Below are 17368 nucleotides of genomic sequence, written 5' to 3'. Positions count from 1 at the left end.
AAGTGAAAGGAACTCCCATCATTAAAGGTTCACGAACAATGCAAATAACTGGCTTATATAAAGGAAGGGCAATTATTATAAAAGACTCTTACAGTGTTATAAATAAGAAGCTTAAACTATTTCCTGCTATGTTTAACTTACAAACAGGACCGAAAGAAGTATTTCCATACAACTACTACAGCAGTGTTTTGTTAGCAAATGACAACAGAACTGGTGTCATTTCTGAAGCATGTAAGTTTATCCGGGATGCAGATACATTCATGAAAAACATAGATTCCATCAAAGGTTGCAGAATAGATGAGAACCACTTCGACTTAGAAAAGTATAGCACATTTTATTGCAAACAAGATGTAAGAATTTTAAGAGAAGGTTTTGTTAAGTTCCGCAATGACATATTGAAAGAATTTGATTTAAACGTTTATGACTACGTTAGTATTTGTTCAATTGCTAACAAATTATTTGAGAACAGAGTGTACTTCCCGAATGGAAATTTATATGACCTCTCAAATAAACCAAGAGAATTTATTTCACGCTGTATTCAAGGTGGAAGATGTATGCTGTCAGATAACATTAAACAAAAGAGCGAAAAGAAACTCATTGCTGATTTCGACGCTGTTTCATTATATCCATCAGCTATAGCAAGACTTTATACTTTAGAAGGTATTCCAAAGGTTATGAAAAAAGAAATGTTAAGCACAGAGTATCTCATGAGACATTTATTCGATGACGACCAAAAGGAACCCATTGGTGAAAAGTTTATGTCCGGCTTCTTTGTTCTCATTAAGATAACAGAGATTGGAATACATAGACACTTTCCTTTAATAGTTTGTGACCCTGAACTAAATCCAGAACTTAACGTTCCCAGAAGTTCAAACACTTGCTGTTTAATGTATGTTGACCATATAACATTACAAGACCTCATAAAATATCAAGGTGTCAAATGTGAAGTGTTGCAAGGATACTATTACGATGGAAACAGAGATATTAGAATAAGAGATGAAGTAAAGAAGTTGTTTGAGTTAAGGTTAAAGTATAAGAAAGAAGGAAATCCTTTGCAAGAAAATATAAAGCTCATTCTGAACAGTATTTATGGCAAAACTATTCTATCTCCTATTGAGTCAAAAATAACCATAGTAAATGACAAAGATGCTATAAGATATGCCATCAGAAACTACAACCATATAGTGAAGTTCGAAGGTTTGGATGGTTCAGATAAAACTATTTTCAAGCTAACGAAAAGCATTTGCAGACACTTTAACTTCTGTCCACTTGGTGTTAACATTCTGTCTATGTCGAAGAGAATAATGTGTGAAGTATTCTGTACTGCTGAAGACTTAGGAATGGACATCTTTTATAGCGATACGGACAGTATGCATCTCTACAATGAAGATATCCCTCGTTTAGCTGAAGAGTTTGAGAAACGTTATGGAAGAGTTCTCATTGGTAAAAACCTTGGTCAATTTCATAGCGACTTTGCAGAAATCACACCTGGAAAACAAAGTTTAGCATACAAGTCAATATTTTGTGGAAAGAAGACTTACATAGACTTACTCACGAATGATTTAAATGAAGTTGCATTTCACTGCAGAATGAAAGGTGTGAAGCAAGATGTTATTGCTTTAACCGCTAATGAAATGTTTCCTGACTCTGTTCAGTGTTTCTATGATGAAGATAAAGGTTTAATGGTTCCGCAAGGAACATATGACAAAGACTCTGAGCTCAGTTTAATGAAACTTTACAAAGCACTTCATGATGGTCAAGAGATTGGATTTGACTTATGTAAGTCATGTCAACCTTGCTTTGAAGAGAAGTTTAACTTCTCAATAACGACTAAAACAAGCTTTATTCGTAAGTTGAAGTTCTGAGGTCATTTATTTTTGTCAGCAATGAGGTCATTCGTGATAAAAATAAGCTCATGTGGTCATTTACAATACTGCGATGGTAGAGTTTAAGAGTTGTGCTTCAATGTAGAGACAGTCCTTATGGTCTGGAGGTAGCAAAACAGGTGCTTTATGGTCATGAGTGGAGAACATGTCTATCCAAAACTCACAATTGAAGCCAGTTAATTTATAGTATTTAGGGTTAGGAAGTGGTGAAGTTCTTGTATGACCAATGAACTCATTTTCAACTCCTTTACTTAAGTTTGAATATAATATAGCTTGCTTTCTATCCCAAATACCTGGAAATCTAATTGAAAATTCATTTTTCCTCGGAAGCATTGCATCATAATTGAAAACATTCTTGAAATCATCACTTGGTTCAGAGATTTGAAATCTTATACGTAATGGATTTTCTTCTTTTTTTAGCTACTTCATTGAATGGTGAGAATACAATGAATTGACAGTCATGAGTTCCATCTGCATTTTCATTAAATTCATAATGAAAGTCTATAAGTTGTGGCTGACTACCTTCTTCTTTCAGTTGTGCAAGAAACTCACGTAAAGGCTGTAAAGTTTGTACTTCAATGTTAAACTTTTTCTCGAACATCTCATTAAATGAAATCATACATTGTTGCAATGTTGTATCGTCTTTAAAGTATTTGTATATGTGAATGTTTTGGGCGCTTAAAGACTGTTCGTCATTTTCTATCTCGACTTGAAGTATAAAGTCAACCTTTCTGAAAGCACGTGTTATATACATAGATGTTATGCCAATGTACTTCTCTTCATTTATGTTCACAATCCAGTCTGTTGGAAACTTAAACGTTACTCTGTTCCCCTTTATTTTGACGTCAGGGTTTTCACTACTGAACGCAACAGATAAAGGTATTTGTCTATACATTTAATTCGGATAAAAATAAACCATTTACTCTTTCTTTGCTTCAGCTTCTTTAGCTTTTGCTTCAGCTTCTTCTCTAGCTTTCTTCGCCAGCAGTCTTGGGTTCTTTTGTCTTCCAGCAGCTAATGCAGCAAGTTGTTTTTCACTAAGTTTTCTCTTTGGTCTCTCTGGCTTTTGTTCTTGTTTTTGTTCCTTCAGTTCGGATAAAATTTGCTCACGAATTTCTTTCTTCAATGCTTCAACATCTATGACCCCTGGGTCTTGTCCGTAGGGCTTGTCTGAGTCATTTGACTGCAGATAAAAAACAAAATTAAAACTTTAACCGATGTAAAATGAGCTTGTCAAAATCAGAGCGAGAGTCTATTATATTAAATGACGCAAGAGGAATACAACATCCTTTCTATTACGTAAGTCAGAGTAAAGATGGTAAAATATACGTAAGAAAAAGAAAGGTTCCATTAGCGAATGCAGAAAGCGACAACATTAAGGTGCATGGCAAGGGTGAAGTCCACGAAGTCCATGTTAAGCCTTCTATTCAAACTGAAAAGTCAATAGAACCAGAAGAAAAGAAGCCAGATGTACTTTCAATAACGAACCAAGAGCTTATTGCAAAGTTCGTGAATTTCATTGAAAAACAAACCGAGTCAAAGAATCCTGACCCGCCAGTGAAAGAAGTTGAGACAAAAGAGAATGTACAGTTCATTGAAAATGTCAAGAAACAACTTCCACCACGAATGCCAAGAAGAAGAGTGAGAATAATGAAGTAAATAGATATTTTTATCTGAAGTAAATACATGCAGAACGAACAGCTAAACGAATTTACTCCAGCAGAGCATATTCATCAGATTCGCTCATATTTCGATATCATAGACAATGCAGTTCAAATTGGTGACACTAATAGAAAATATTCTGACGCAAAGATTCCATCACAACCTGGAACTGCTAAAGATAACACATGGGTAACATTCAATCTCTCACCTCCTGGTGAAAATATGTTGGACCTTTACAATACATTCATTACGTATAAAATGGAAGGTCAATTTATTGTAGATAAAGAAATTGGTTCAGGTTCCAATAAAACAAACCACCAGGATTTTGGATTGGTTTCGATGACGCTTTCTATGCGTTGCTGGATATCAAATCCTTGCAAATGGTCGTATCGTATATTCTCAAGACAACGCAAGAGAAGAAGCATATATAACTTCAAACTCACAAACTACCGAACAAATAAAGAAAGTAGATGTTTTCTCAAAGACTCGACATGAAGATGTGTGGAGTCATTCGGGAACATGCAGAACAGGACAAATTGTTAGTGGTCCAATTACAGCAGGAAAATCATTTGATTTTAAGCTTCGTTTAAGAATTCCTGTTAGAAGATTCCTTCCATTAGAAGCTATTCGATTTATTCCAGCTTTTGCAGGAAACATTCAGCTTAAAGTAAAGTTCAGTAGCGACGCCTTACAATGCACATCTATATCTGTAAATGATATCATTGCTTTCAATCCAACTCTTAAAGTTGCATTTGCTTCAGATTCAAATCCACCGACAAATAAATTTGTTCCATGGAATGAACCATTCACTATGATAACGAAGGCAGTAGAAGCTAGTGGAACAGTTACTATTACAACTGTAACCAGCAATTATTTCGAACAAAGATGGATTTTAATGAATGTTTCATTCATCCAAAGTCATTCTCTTTAGACCCTAACATTTATACAGAACTTGTAGAACATTATACAAACGAGGCTTTATGTTTTCCTGTTAAAGTTATGGATTGGATTCCTATGGACGGTTCATTCTCAAAGAATACAGATAGTTCAAGTGCAACATTTACAGCAGCTTATACGCCTATTAATGTTAAAAGTATTTGGGCACTATTTAGAAAGAAAGACAACTATTATGTTAATTTTGAGAACCCTAAGTTTAAATATCTTCAGCTTTCCATGGGAGCTTATGGAATATATGCCTGCAGAACCTGAAAAATCATATGGACCTGTATTTTATGAAATGGTTGCGAACGCTTGCAATACAAACAATGATATGATAGGATTTAATGAAGATGTTATGAGGTCATTGTGGATGATGGTAGTGTGGAACATAAATGGGATAGCTATGACAAACACACATTTCTTATGTGGTTTTCCAACAGAAGTGGACTTTTGCTTCCAGCAAGGTCAAACATCTACTGCTCCAATAACATACAAATTGTCTGTTAAAGGACCTATTGAACTAGCAACTGAAAATGTACCAAAGCCACTTATTGGATTTATGAGGGATTGTTGCTTTGCCATTCAGGTGCGTGCTAATGGCATCCCCATAATAAGATTAGATGACTATAACTTAGCTACGGACGACAGTGAGGAATAAAGGATGAACGTTTATTTTTAAAGCTTATAAATGAGTTCTTCATCAAGCTCTCGTGAACCTTCACCATCTATGAAACAAACTTTACCAAACGATTATGGAGCACCTATTGAATATTTCTTACGAGCTGCACAATGGCAAAGAGCAGTCTCACCAAGGTTAGGTGTTCCACCAGCTCCTGTCAAAAATAGCATTTGGTCAAGTCCTTATATAAGATATGGTCTCCCACTAGGTTTGCTAGCTACAGCAGGAGCAGTTATGATGCTGAAAAGAAATAAAGCAAATGTTGTAAATAATACTGAAGTAGCTGAAGTTAAACAAACTCCAACACCTTCGCCAAAACCAACGCCTTCACAAGCAAAATCTTCAATGACTCCTGAACCTATGGAAGTACAAACTCCTGTTCAAAAGTCAACTCCTAAACCGACTCCAACATTTAAACCAGAACCTACTCCTCAAATAAATCGTAAAACTCCTGCGTTTCCTTACTGAAAAAATAACGTTATTTTTATTTAATATTATAATTTTTATTTGATTGAAATGACAAATAAAGTCACTGAAGCAATGAAACAAAAGTTTTTGGTAGAATACATTAAATCAGGAACTATTCCAGAAGGTTTTTACATTCATACTATGAAGGATGGTAGAGTTCAGTTTAGAAAGATAAAGCAACCATTAGATAGAGAAGGTATATTAAGGAAGATTAAACTTCATGAGGACAACATTGCTGAACTTAAGAAGAAGTTAGAAGAGTTGGATAAAGGAAGAGAGTTATAAAGCAATGAATTCAACAGGGTGAAAAAACAGGTGAGAAAAGAGGTGAGATCTCACCACTTCACCTAAATTTATTTTTGTGCTATGTTTTCATACGTGTGAGGGTGGTGATATCATTAATTTTTAAGTTTATTTTTTTTATAAATGACAGAACAAAAATATAACATTTCTACTCAGCAGGAATGAGACCCTTACTGACTATGTATTCGTTTAATGCTTGATGAAAACAATGGTACATATTATCGTATGGGTATACACAACGTCTGTTTCCATCGTCGTCGTATATGTAGAGCTCAAATCCAGTCCAACCTTCTTTTGTACAATATGTAGCTTTATTTAAGTATGCATTTATGTAGATAAGGCAATTTTCTTCATCGCTCCAGAAATAATTTTTGTTCTTTGTTGAAATAGTTTTCGTTCCTCTGCGACCATAAGGAATGTATGCAATAAATTTAGCATCATAAGGTATTATAATATATTCAGGGTTTCTTTTATCGTCAATGGGTCTGTCTTTGTTAAAATGCATGTTTCTCAGTTTTACTTGAGTTTTGAATAGTTCACGGAAACGTTCTGGGAAAGAGTCATAGTAAATGTAGTCAGACATGTCTTTGTAATGAAATAAAAAATTAAAAAAAAATAAAAATAAGGTTATTTTTTATTTAGTGAGGACGGTAGTGAATTCGTTAGTGAAGTCGTTAGTGAAGTCGTTTATGTGTCAAAACCGCTAAGTGGTGTACGGAGGCGCGCAGTGCCTCAGTACACGACTTAGTCTTACTAACTACCCAGTCATAGAGCATGAATTGAAGTTGGATCGAATTGACACCTTTTTGCCATTCAAAGCATTTGTAATTGTGCGGTTCGCAAAAAGAATGATTGCCTACGTAATGGTAGACACAATTCTCCCACATTTTCGTACGTTTGTCAATATTTTCTTCGGCAAAACATGACCAAAGCCACATACTTAGGCTTGCATTCAGACCCCAGAAAGGTCTCTCTATTTTTTCAATCTTCTGAGTCTTGTCGTTGAAAACTTCAACTGTCTTATGAGAAGCTGAGAACTTTGTAAAATCTTTTGAGATATTTTTTGATACATGACCTGGATCGAATCTTTCAAGATGAGAGACGCCAAATTCTTTAAAGACAGAGACACTTTTGTTATCTCGGTCTTTAATAATCTCTTTAACATCTTTCAAGATATTGTATTTCTTTAATTGCTTCAAGATGATTCGAGTTCCAGCACTTTCCATATTGTTGGAAGCTCCGGAATACTGAGCATGCTGTCTGTTTCCACCAATATGGTTGATGTTCACGCATGCAAGAACTCTTTTTGTGACAGCATCGAGCGCAGTTACTGTACAACTTGGCGAGTTTCGCCTGTGCGCCCATCTTGCATCAATGGATAAGTAACCACTGAAGGACTTTCTCGACAGCATTAGGGAAATACTTTTAAGTCTTCTAATCTTATCGTCACAAAATCTCTGTTGTCTCATGACACCACTCTTCACAGGGGGCTTAGTTCCACAAAGAGAAAGAAAGCGAGCACCTTTTGTATATGGCATTCCGGTCATTATGCAAGCACCAAGCATCTGTCGCGCTGAGAGTCGACGACGTTCGTGGAGTAAAATGTTATGCATTGCCTTTGTTTTCCGTTTTGGGTGAACAATATGGCCCATACAACAAAAAAAAATGAAATCCCGCCAAAAGTGAAAATTGAATAAAAAGTAATAATTAATAAATATATACTATATCATTAGATGAATATTTTGGAATAACATTTTAAAATCGAGGTTTTTCAATGGATAACGGTTCAATCAAAAATTTGACCCCATTTTAGAATCTACATTAAAAATGGAACATTTCTGTCGTTTCAAAATTCCAAAATAACGTTTCTATTCCTCTCAAAAGTAAAAATAAACTTTATTGGGGAAAAAATATTTTTATTTTCCAAAAAAAATGAAAACCTTAAATGCAAATCTAATTTTGATGCTTTTGTTTGTGATTTTTTGGATTTCGAAAAAAATTTGAAAATTCAGACAAGTTACCATTAACACTAATACGTTTCAGCGAGTCGGTCCCATCAGAGAAATTTTCATAAATCGGCGATATAATTTATTATTTCAGCAAAATATTCTCAGATCCAACTAGAATAAGGTCAAATTATACAAATTTAGCAAAGGCTAGTTATCCTACCTATTCAATTAACTTTAATTTTAAATAATTCAAGACAATTCTCAAAATTACCTTAATAATCGCGTTCTCTTCGCAAAATGACGATTCATCATTCACTACCAGCATAACTGAGGGCTTGTGCTCACAGAATAATACAGATAATTTACTTATTAATGCAAAATTTAGTACCAAAAGGTAATCATAGAAGATACAAAAAAAGTTTCTTTATTTTGATTGCTGATTTTATTTCTTCTAAAATTTACCAAATCTAAAAAATCCAAAATTGAATGCTATTGAATTTCATGTTTATGTAACATATACTATTTATTATATAAGGAATAAAAATTTTATAGTTTTAATCAAAAATAAAGGTGTACTAAATGCATACAAAACAAGGTATTTTTTACTCATCCAAAATATGTTAACAGTGCTATTTATATAATCAATATCCGAATTTCGAAATCATTTTGATGAAATCTTTATTTTAAAATTGAGTTGACTGTTAAAATCACCCGAGAAGAGGGATTATCTCAATGAAAAGTACATAAAATAGCAAACGCACAAGATGGCACTATGCAGCTTTATATTGTTATACAGGATGAACATATAAAATGTTTGGAAAACACTTACTTCGTTCTACAAATGTGTATCTCTTTATATCAAAGATTCTTCTCAAATTATTGAGAGACTTCTCTCAAAAAAAGGAAAATTTGATAACTAAAAAAAATTATGGCATAACCTCTCGTTTTGCATAGATATATATTTATATGGTCACAGAGCTTATTTTCATTGTCAAAACTTAAAAATTTTTAGTGGACTATACCCTTAAGAAATTTGGCCTTTTTCAAAAAATTTATTCATATTTTGTTCTATTAAATAAGAACCAAATAACAAATTACTAATCAAGTTATGATATAGAAAATTTCTGAATATGCACGTTTGTTCATGACTAAAAAGCATAGACCATATATACTAATTCATCATATGTAAATATTTTAAAATTACATAAACATAAAATTTGAAAAGCTCTCTATCAATTTCAAATATTATTATTCAATAAACAGGTTTTATTGGAATGTCTCACACCCTTTACTTCCATGTAAGTGGCTTCGTTTTTACAGATAGTTCCTATGTTGGCTCGACATTGTGCTACAAAATTGTTAATCATATCAAAAACGTTTCCAAAGCATATAATTTTGAATATTCTGAAGCTTCCACAATCTCTCGTTCCTTCCACATCTCCTGCGATGACATTGATATAGGTCAAATTGATGTCGAGTTGTACCGAAAAGGCGTTTTTAACGACGAGTTTTTAGGCAAAGTTCAAATCCCTCTCAATATATTACCTATGGATGCAGTCACAATGAACGTATTACCATTAACATCTCAATCCTATGAATCAGCTCCGATTGGTATTCGTCTAAATTTGCATCTTACCAAAGAACAAGCTCCTTATAAAGCTCCAATCAAAGAGCCTACACTCATGCAAATGGATCTTAGGCCATACGCAATTGAAGTTCGCCATAAATATGAAACTCAACTCCATAATATGAGTCCAAGTCCAACAACTTCACCTAGCCATGATAGTCTATTCCAAGCCATTAAAATTGCTACAAAAGGAAATAGAAGAAGAAGGGGTGGCTATGTAATCAATTCGATTTAAATTTTTGTTATTGTCATTAAAATCACAATGAAATTGTTTAATTAATATAATTTCAAAATTCTGATTAAGGATACCCTTACGTGTCAGATTTTTTGCGCATACGAAGAAGTCATGCTAGACATGAGCTATAAACCTGAAATTTTAGCAACATATTTAAAACTTTTTAAACTACAATACACTTTAATATTCAAGAACAAAAATATTCTTTTTAGAAATTACATAATTATTTTATGTGAAATCTATATAAAAACATATTTTGCGAGCGTAACTTTTTTCTTTATAAGCACCTTATATGACTGATAAACTGTGAAGGCACATAATTGTTAATTCATAGAGTTGATATGTTTCCAAAATTGAGAGGAAATTTGAAAATTGAATACCCTTTCAATTCAATTTTCAAAAGATATCAGCTCCTTCAATAATTGAAGGACGATTTTGATCATTTGCTCTTAAAACAAGTATGCCATGGAGAAAAAAGTTACGCTCGCAAATCTGAAATATAACTATCATATAAAAAAATTAAATTTCTAATTTTTTACTCTATAGATATTATTGGCCACTTGTGTAATGCATAAAAGTTTATGTCATATGCATACATTTGGAAGTATGGGAGACGAGGGAAATTACTTCTATGAGGCACTAGGATTTTTAAAAATTTCTCTATCGGACTCACCATTCAATTTCTCGAAAATTAAAAAAAATCAATAATAGCTAAAATGTATTATGCATAACAAATTTTAATGTTACACGGTATTTTTTGAACTTCATGACATGAATTTCTTTATATTATTTTTTTTTGGATTTTCTATGATTTATGCGATAGGCTGGAACAACATTGTAAGTGCAATGATATCATTTATAGAGAAATCTAAAACTTCAGCATTCAGAACTCGCAACCACAAAAATATTCATTTGCTAAGTAAGTAAAGTTGATTAAGTTCGACACTTAGCTTTTATACGTAAAACCAAGTGTGTATTGTTATTTCTTGTTAAATTATTGAGAAAAAAATAAATTGTAAGAGAAACGATACTGATTATTGAAATAATATTGAGGGTAGCTGCAGATTTCTTCATTAACATGCCGGAAATTTGTTAATCTTGGTTTTCTATCATAAAATCTGTCGAAGAATCTAAAAACGGAGATATGAAATAGAGATCATGTAAATCTAGAGTATCCTGTCAGAAAAATAGACTAAGCATGTAACCTTTTTTGGTCATAAACACTTTTTACCACTTAGTCATACAGATGATCATTAAATTTAAACGAGCACTTTTTGTCAGAATTTATTCTTTTACAAAGACAGAAGATTTTAGTATTATTTAATATTAGTGCTGTAGCAAAATTCAAAAAACGGTGAAAATTCAGTGAATTTGTGAATTCACATTTTTTTCGACATTTTTCTTGATATATCCATGCACATTAAGAACACAGCTTTGATACGCTTAAAAAAGCATATTTCATATGAAATTGTTAAAGAAATAAACAATTTATATAAAAATTGCACTTATGGGCAGTTTAGATATATAATTTATATATAACATATATACAAATCCATAGACAAAGTGCAATAACTACAATGTTGTAGAAAATTACAGCAGAAATACTGACTTTTTGAAGGATAATAAGAATTCTTCTAAATGTTGTATTTTTATAATTTGATTGATTTTTTTTACTATTTCATTAATCTTTTATGAATAATAATTATTTTAATATATGTGCTATTAAAATTTCAAATTTTGACTAATATATCTAAGTTATCTGAACGAAACATTTAGAAAATATCATACTTACATTGAAATAGCAAGTAGAGCATATTAATAGCAAGTTTCTTGGCTTTATATCTATCATCTATTGTTGTTTGATCAAACAAAATTCACTCTATTATATGGTGTCAATTAATTAAAACAATTTTTAATAGTTATTTATTTAGTGCGAATAAGTGCAAACTCATAAATGAATAACTTAATAGTAGAAATGAATTATCTGATATAAATCTCACATTTTGTCCATCAGAAATACTTTAATTGCATACGCATAACTATTAGTAATACGTCTGAAAAAAAAAAAAAAAAAAAAAAAAAGGTAGTGGGGCTTCCAGGCACTTCGTGCCTTCTAGCCCTGATGATGTTTAGTAATAAATGAAGTTTTTATTCGGAAAATTGTTAGTCTTCTGGGTCGAAAACATTATATAATGTTTCACTTTTCACAAATTATATATGTTTTCATGTTTTGTCAAGACTTCTTCGTAAATGTTTTGTCAAGACTTCTTCGTAAATGTTTTGTCAAGACTTCTTCGTAAAATCAGACAAAAATATAATTTAGGGTAGAAGGTTAGATCTAACCTCTTTTCTAACCTCTTTTCTACCCTCTTGAATTTGTCAAGACTTCTTCGTAAATGTTTTGTCAAGACTTCTTCGTAAATGTTTTGTCAAGACTTCTTCGTAAAATCAGACAAAAATATAATTTAGGGTAGAAGGTTAGATCTAACCTCTTTTCTAACCTCTTTTCTACCCTCTTGAATTTGTCAAGACTTCTTCGTAAATGTTTTGTCAAACATGAACGTAAATGTTTTGTCAAGACTTCTTCGTAATGAGTGTAAAGGACCCAAAAATATAATTTAGGTGAAGAGGTGAGATCTCACCTGTTTTCTCACCTCTTTTCTCACCTCATGAATTTGTCATGATTTCATCGTAAATGTTTTGTCACTTTTCTGTCACTTTTCAGGGAAAAACATTTTTATTATTATATATAAATGAATTTTACAAAACCACCGTTACCGTTCTTTGGAAATAAGAGTAAATGTAAAGATATTATATTGAGAGAACTTAAGAAACTACCGAATGGTCTAACATTTGTAGATTTGTTCGGTGGAAGTTTCTATATATCCCATTTGTGCCATACAATATTCCAGACTCAAAGATTATATGCAATGACTTCGACAACTATATGGACCGTCTCAAACATATTCCAGACACAAACAATATATTGAAAGAGTTAAAAGAAAAGATTCAGATAGGTAAGATGGAACGTATACCATTAGATAACAAAAATATTGTGAGAGAGGTTTTGAAAAAAGCAGAATATATAGACTGGGATAGTATATCTGCTAGACTATTATATAGTGGTTCTATAAGAGTTCATGACATTGAAACACTTATGTCAAAAGTTTTATATCTTAACTATACAAATGTTTTCAAAGAGGACATAGAAAAATATATTGAGGGTATAGAGTTTGTGAGATGTCATTGGACAGAGTTGTATGAAAAATATAAAGACAAGGAAAATGTTTTCTTTATAGTGGACCCGCCGTTCTATAACACATGGGATTTTCAATACCAAGTAGACTGGACTTTGAGAGACTCTTTAGAAACTTTAGACGTTTTACATAACTGTCCATGCTTTTACTTTACATCCGATAAAAGTGGTTTGGAAACCGTTATGAGATGGTTAGAGGACATACATGACTATGAGTTTAGATATGACAAGATAGAATATGAGAGAGGTCCTATAAACCGGAGAAAGTGTCATAACAAAGAAATTTTACTAGTAAGTAAATGTGGTTTGAAATAGGACTACTTGTTTTAGGTTTTTTCCATTGTGTCATTTATTTATTTGACGTGGCAGAAAAGTACAGAGAATATGAAGATGAACCAATGCCTGCAAATGTTCAGTATATGTACTCGTAAGTGATATTTTTATCTAATATTAAATGGACGCACAGAACTTAGCAAATGCACAGCAACCTGGACAACCAAACCCAGAGAATATTCCAAATGAAGTTAGAATACAAACTGCAATGGCAAACTATGGTCAAGTGCCAACAGATGTACAAATGCAAACTGCCATGTCAAATGACGCTGCGTTAGGTTTGCCACCATGGTATGCAAATATGAGATGGAAAGAGTTTTATACAAACCCTGAAGTGGGATATAAACAACTTTATGCAGATGACGCGAACACAGGAGTTGACCCAGAATATGTTTTCTACCAGAGGAGAAACAGAATGTATGAGCTCCAGTTAAAGAATGCTATGGAACTCAACAGGAAACGCAAAAGACTAGGCGGACATTAGATTTTTACATATAGTAAAATGGGTTTCTTCAGTAAGATAGGAAACTTCTTTCGAAATGTTGGAAGAGGTATATGGAATGGAATAAAAACCGTAGGAAGAGGAATTTGGAACGGAGTCAAAAATATTGGTAAAAGGGTAGGTCAGTTCGTTGGTATTATACCTAAAGACCCTGAACCAGAAGAACAAGCTCCTGTTATACAACAGCCTGAACCTGCACCACAGTCTAGTTGGCAACCAAATCCAACACCACAACCGGTATATTAAAAAGTTATATTTTTATCGTTCGATAGTAGTTGTATATGAAACTAAGTTCTAAGTAAAACGCATGGTATAATGGAATTATTCTTTTTCTTCCATCTGTAGTAAACCATACTTGAAAGTCTGAAATACTTCCACTTGGTGGTTCGTATAACTTTGTAGGTTTTTCGTAAAAGTCATTTGCCAAGCATAAGAAAGAGTTTTGGGCGCCAGAAAATGAAGCATGAACAATAATAGCATCTGGGTCGAAAATATTTTCATATGTTCCATTAGGTTTTTCGACTTCATAATAGTCCGGGTGTACTGGATATGCTGCAGGCTGATTTAACATCCTCATAAATCTATACCATGCCAAGTTGTTATATTTTGTAGAAATATAAACGTTTTCTCCAAGGTCTTCTATTTTATTGATTTTAACAGTTGCATTTTTCCTGTCATAAATAATATCGAGATGGTACTCTCCTTCGTCAATGTTATACTGGTTTGCATATTCGAGATAGATGTCGTTTATTTTTCTTGAAAAGCTTGAAGAGTTGTTTCTAAGTTTACAAGCAAACTAACTTGTAAAAGTTTTCCCTGTTCAAATTTCTCATACATACGTTTTTCTTTGTTATAGTATCGAACTTCAAAACCGACCGTAAATGGGAAACCATGTATGGCTTCTGAAATGAACTTCATTCTACGAAAGCCAATAGCTTTGTGACAGATGGGTCTCTTAGCCATCTTAATGGGTAGTCAAAACGATAGCCTTCATGCTTTACGGTCTCTGTCTCAAACTTTTGACCGACATTAGTAAAAAGTTCATCTAATGGTTTAGTTGTAGCAACTCTTGAATTTTCTTTTTCTATTGGAAGCATATTTTATCTAGAATAAAAATGTCGAAAGATATTGCTTCCATAAGAGAAATACAACACAACCGACAACTCATTATGCAAGCTCTAAATAAGAACACAACAAACTTTTCAAACTACTCTAAGATATCTGAGTCATTGAAAGAAGGAAACTTAAAACTGACATTAAACCCAATGACAGATGAGTTTCTGTTTCAAGACAAGAAGAACAATACTGTCTGTATAAATCCAAAAAGGAACTTTAAACGAGAAACCTATAAATGAACTTCTTTTGAAAGCAGATGTTGACAACAAAGCTGACAAAGAATATGTAGACGATGCAATAGCAAAAGAAGAAGAAAGAGCTAACAATGCTTATGCAACAAAAGAACATACTCATCCTGAACTAGCAGACAAAACATATGTTGACAATAAAATGTCAAGTGAAGTGACAAGAGCTGAAAACGAATATTCTAAAAAGACTCATACACATTCTATATCTGAAATAACAGACTTAAACGTTAGCCTTGAAAAGAAAGCGGATAAGGAATATGTGGCTAGTGTTTAGAAGAAGAAAGCGGATAAGGAATATGTGGATGAAAAAGATAACGAAATGAAAGAAAGGGTTGACTGGTACCATGAACGGACATCGAAGATTTTAAAAACTAAAGCCGATACAGGATGGGTTTCAGGATGTTTAGACCTTAAAGCAGATAAAACTTATGTTAACGATGAGTTAGAGAAGAAAGCAAATAAGACTCATACACATACAAGTTTTACAACTGTTGCTATAGAAAGTATTGAAGGAACGGTTGAAGAAACTGGTGGGGATGTATTATATTGTAAACCTCCTAACTTTCCACAAGGTTTAACATCGGATGACGACATAACGACGATGAGAAACATTAGATGTAAAGATGTTTATGTCATGAAGGATGAACATAATATTAAATTCACTGCTCAAGATTTATTGACAAGAAAGCAGACAAAACAGAGCTTCAAACATTAAGAGAAGATTTTGGCTATTGACTATATCTAGACGTTCAGTACTCATGAAGTAAGAAGAGGAGATGTTTGACGATAACAAATGCGAAGTTGGTGAAACAAGAAGAAAGAGACGACACACTGAAACAACAGAGAAGAGAGATGTTAAGAGCGCTATAGAACAAGTTCGCAAAGCTAAACGATTTGTCATTCGTTCCATTGACGACGAAACCAAAAGAAAGGTGAGAGATGGTTAAAGAAGATAAGAGAAATAGGAAGAGAAATGTGAAGTCAGGCAATAGACTCATTGACTTTAAAACATCGAAGCTTTAGATGAAGCCAAACAGAGACTCTTACAGCAAAACATTTCGTAAGAGTTTTCATGAGAACTCTTAGAAACAATTAAAATTAAACTCACGACAGAGATGGATGGTATGCTTATAAACTTGTTGGAAAGTATGAATGTTACGTTAAACCTCAAATAATATTGGACATTATCTACGATCAGCTGCTTGAAGGAGACACTTTAATATTCAAGAGATAGAAGCAATGCCGCAGGTATTGTTGAAAATGCACTATGACTTCTTCTTGACAGAACATAAAGAATCTTACCGAATAAAGATGTGTGATTTACAGAATATAAGGTCTTAACGATTCAGATGTAAGAAAGGCAACCACAAAAAAGAGACCCATATAGAGATGAAAGCACACTGACAAATGACAGAAAGCCATTTTGGAAGCTATTAAGGCAAACAGGAACCCAGCACTTATAGAAACGCTATTTGGAAAGATAATGGTGAAAAGAAGTTTTATAAAAGAAGAAGCGTCAGTTCTGGAAGTATCTGTTGACATATCTTACCTATAAAAATCTTGAACGCTACAAATCTTCAATGAACTGAACAAAAGAACTGCAAACACTTATACAGAGGACAATTGTGTTCGTTTTGCTTGATTCAGTGCTGGAGTATAATGAAGAAACTATTGACCACCTGAAGGAGAAGTCATTCGTGTTAGAGACTTTCCTCAATAGTAAAGTACAAAGAAATTTCTGACGCAACCCAGGTATATCATTTAATGTTACCATTGGTTATTTCAATGAGTCATAGAGCGATAATGAAAGTAAAGAGATATATACGCAAAAGAATGGAAACTGTTAGAACTAATTTGACTTACTTCTTGTTGAAGACCATACATGCTAAAGATGATAAGATTTACAATGACAACAATACTTCATTCGAAACTATAAAAGAAAATTCTCAAAGCTTGTGGTGGAAATGAACATTGAGAAACAGATGAAGATTTATACAAAGAGAGAAGATAAATATGTGAGTTCGTTATGATAGAACAAACACCGTTATGGGATGTTATGAAAACATTGTGGGAGTGCAAATATTTCGAACCTATTTCTTATGGAGAACTTTTCACATATAACTACGACTTATATAAACAGAACCTTGCACCATTTAAAGATTTGG

At 32.9% G+C, this 17368-nt stretch overlaps 7 protein-coding genes and 3 pseudogenes across 10 annotated transcripts, besides 4 other annotated features; 7 read left to right on the top strand and 3 right to left on the bottom strand.

Annotated features, from left to right (window-relative positions):
- Nucleotides 1-6625: part of a mobile genetic element that runs on past the window's edge.
- Nucleotides 129-1357, top strand: TVAGG3_1034380 (organellar and viral DNA polymerase type B; the record flags this gene model as incomplete). The annotated part of the gene is made up of 1 exon (XM_051255288.1): nucleotides 129-1357. A coding segment is annotated over one exon (1229 nt), but the record flags the coding sequence as incomplete, so codon positions are not given.
- Nucleotides 1426-1865, top strand: TVAGG3_1034370 (annotated as a pseudogene). The gene has a single exon. A coding segment is annotated over exon 1 (440 nt).
- Nucleotides 1926-2781, bottom strand: TVAGG3_1034360 (annotated as a pseudogene). Its single transcript has one exon. A coding segment is annotated over exon 1 (856 nt).
- TVAGG3_1034350 (uncharacterized protein) lies at nucleotides 2806-2970 on the bottom strand (the record flags this gene model as incomplete). The annotated part of the gene is made up of 1 exon (XM_051255287.1): nucleotides 2806-2970. A coding segment is annotated over one exon (165 nt), but the record flags the coding sequence as incomplete, so codon positions are not given.
- Nucleotides 3111-3545, top strand: TVAGG3_1034340 (uncharacterized protein; the record flags this gene model as incomplete). Its single annotated transcript, XM_051255286.1, has 1 exon — nucleotides 3111-3545. One exon carries the CDS (start codon nucleotides 3111-3113, stop codon nucleotides 3543-3545), a length of 435 nt encoding a protein of 144 aa, XP_051080860.1.
- Nucleotides 4905-5145, top strand: TVAGG3_1034330 (annotated as a pseudogene). Its single transcript has one exon. A coding segment is annotated over exon 1 (241 nt).
- Nucleotides 5902-6625: a terminal%2Cinverted (terminal inverted repeat of Maverick-2 transposon ID:TVAGG3_1034320).
- A 2263-nt stretch (nucleotides 6626-8888) lies between these two features.
- Nucleotides 8889-8910: a mobile genetic element.
- A 250-nt stretch (nucleotides 8911-9160) lies between these two features.
- TVAGG3_1034300 (C2 domain (calcium/lipid-binding domain, CaLB) family) lies at nucleotides 9161-9748 on the top strand (the record flags this gene model as incomplete). Its single annotated transcript, XM_001297362.1, has 1 exon — nucleotides 9161-9748. The coding sequence occupies one exon, from the start codon at nucleotides 9161-9163 to the stop codon at nucleotides 9746-9748; it is 588 nt and encodes a 195-aa protein (XP_001297363.1).
- Nucleotides 9749-13458: 3710 nt separating this feature from the next.
- Nucleotides 13459-13821, top strand: TVAGG3_1034290 (uncharacterized protein; the record flags this gene model as incomplete). The annotated part of the gene is made up of 1 exon (XM_051255285.1): nucleotides 13459-13821. One exon carries the CDS (start codon nucleotides 13459-13461, stop codon nucleotides 13819-13821), a length of 363 nt encoding a protein of 120 aa, XP_051080859.1.
- Nucleotides 13822-13839: 18 nt separating this feature from the next.
- TVAGG3_1034280 (serine threonine-protein phosphatase family) lies at nucleotides 13840-14085 on the top strand (the record flags this gene model as incomplete). The annotated part of the gene is made up of 1 exon (XM_051255284.1): nucleotides 13840-14085. One exon carries the CDS (start codon nucleotides 13840-13842, stop codon nucleotides 14083-14085), a length of 246 nt encoding a protein of 81 aa, XP_051080858.1.
- Nucleotides 14086-14089: 4 nt separating this feature from the next.
- TVAGG3_1034270 (uncharacterized protein) lies at nucleotides 14090-14416 on the bottom strand (the record flags this gene model as incomplete). The annotated part of the gene is made up of 1 exon (XM_051255283.1): nucleotides 14090-14416. The coding sequence occupies one exon, from the start codon at nucleotides 14414-14416 to the stop codon at nucleotides 14090-14092; it is 327 nt and encodes a 108-aa protein (XP_051080857.1).
- A 971-nt stretch (nucleotides 14417-15387) lies between these two features.
- Nucleotides 15388-17368: part of a mobile genetic element that runs on past the window's edge.

Source organism: Trichomonas vaginalis, chromosome I, assembly GCF_026262505.1.
Source record: "Trichomonas vaginalis G3 chromosome I, whole genome shotgun sequence".
NCBI lineage: Eukaryota > Parabasalia > Trichomonadida > Trichomonadidae > Trichomonas > Trichomonas vaginalis.
The sequence above is the reverse complement of the archived record's forward strand: the minus strand, read 5'-3'. Positions and strand labels throughout refer to the sequence as shown.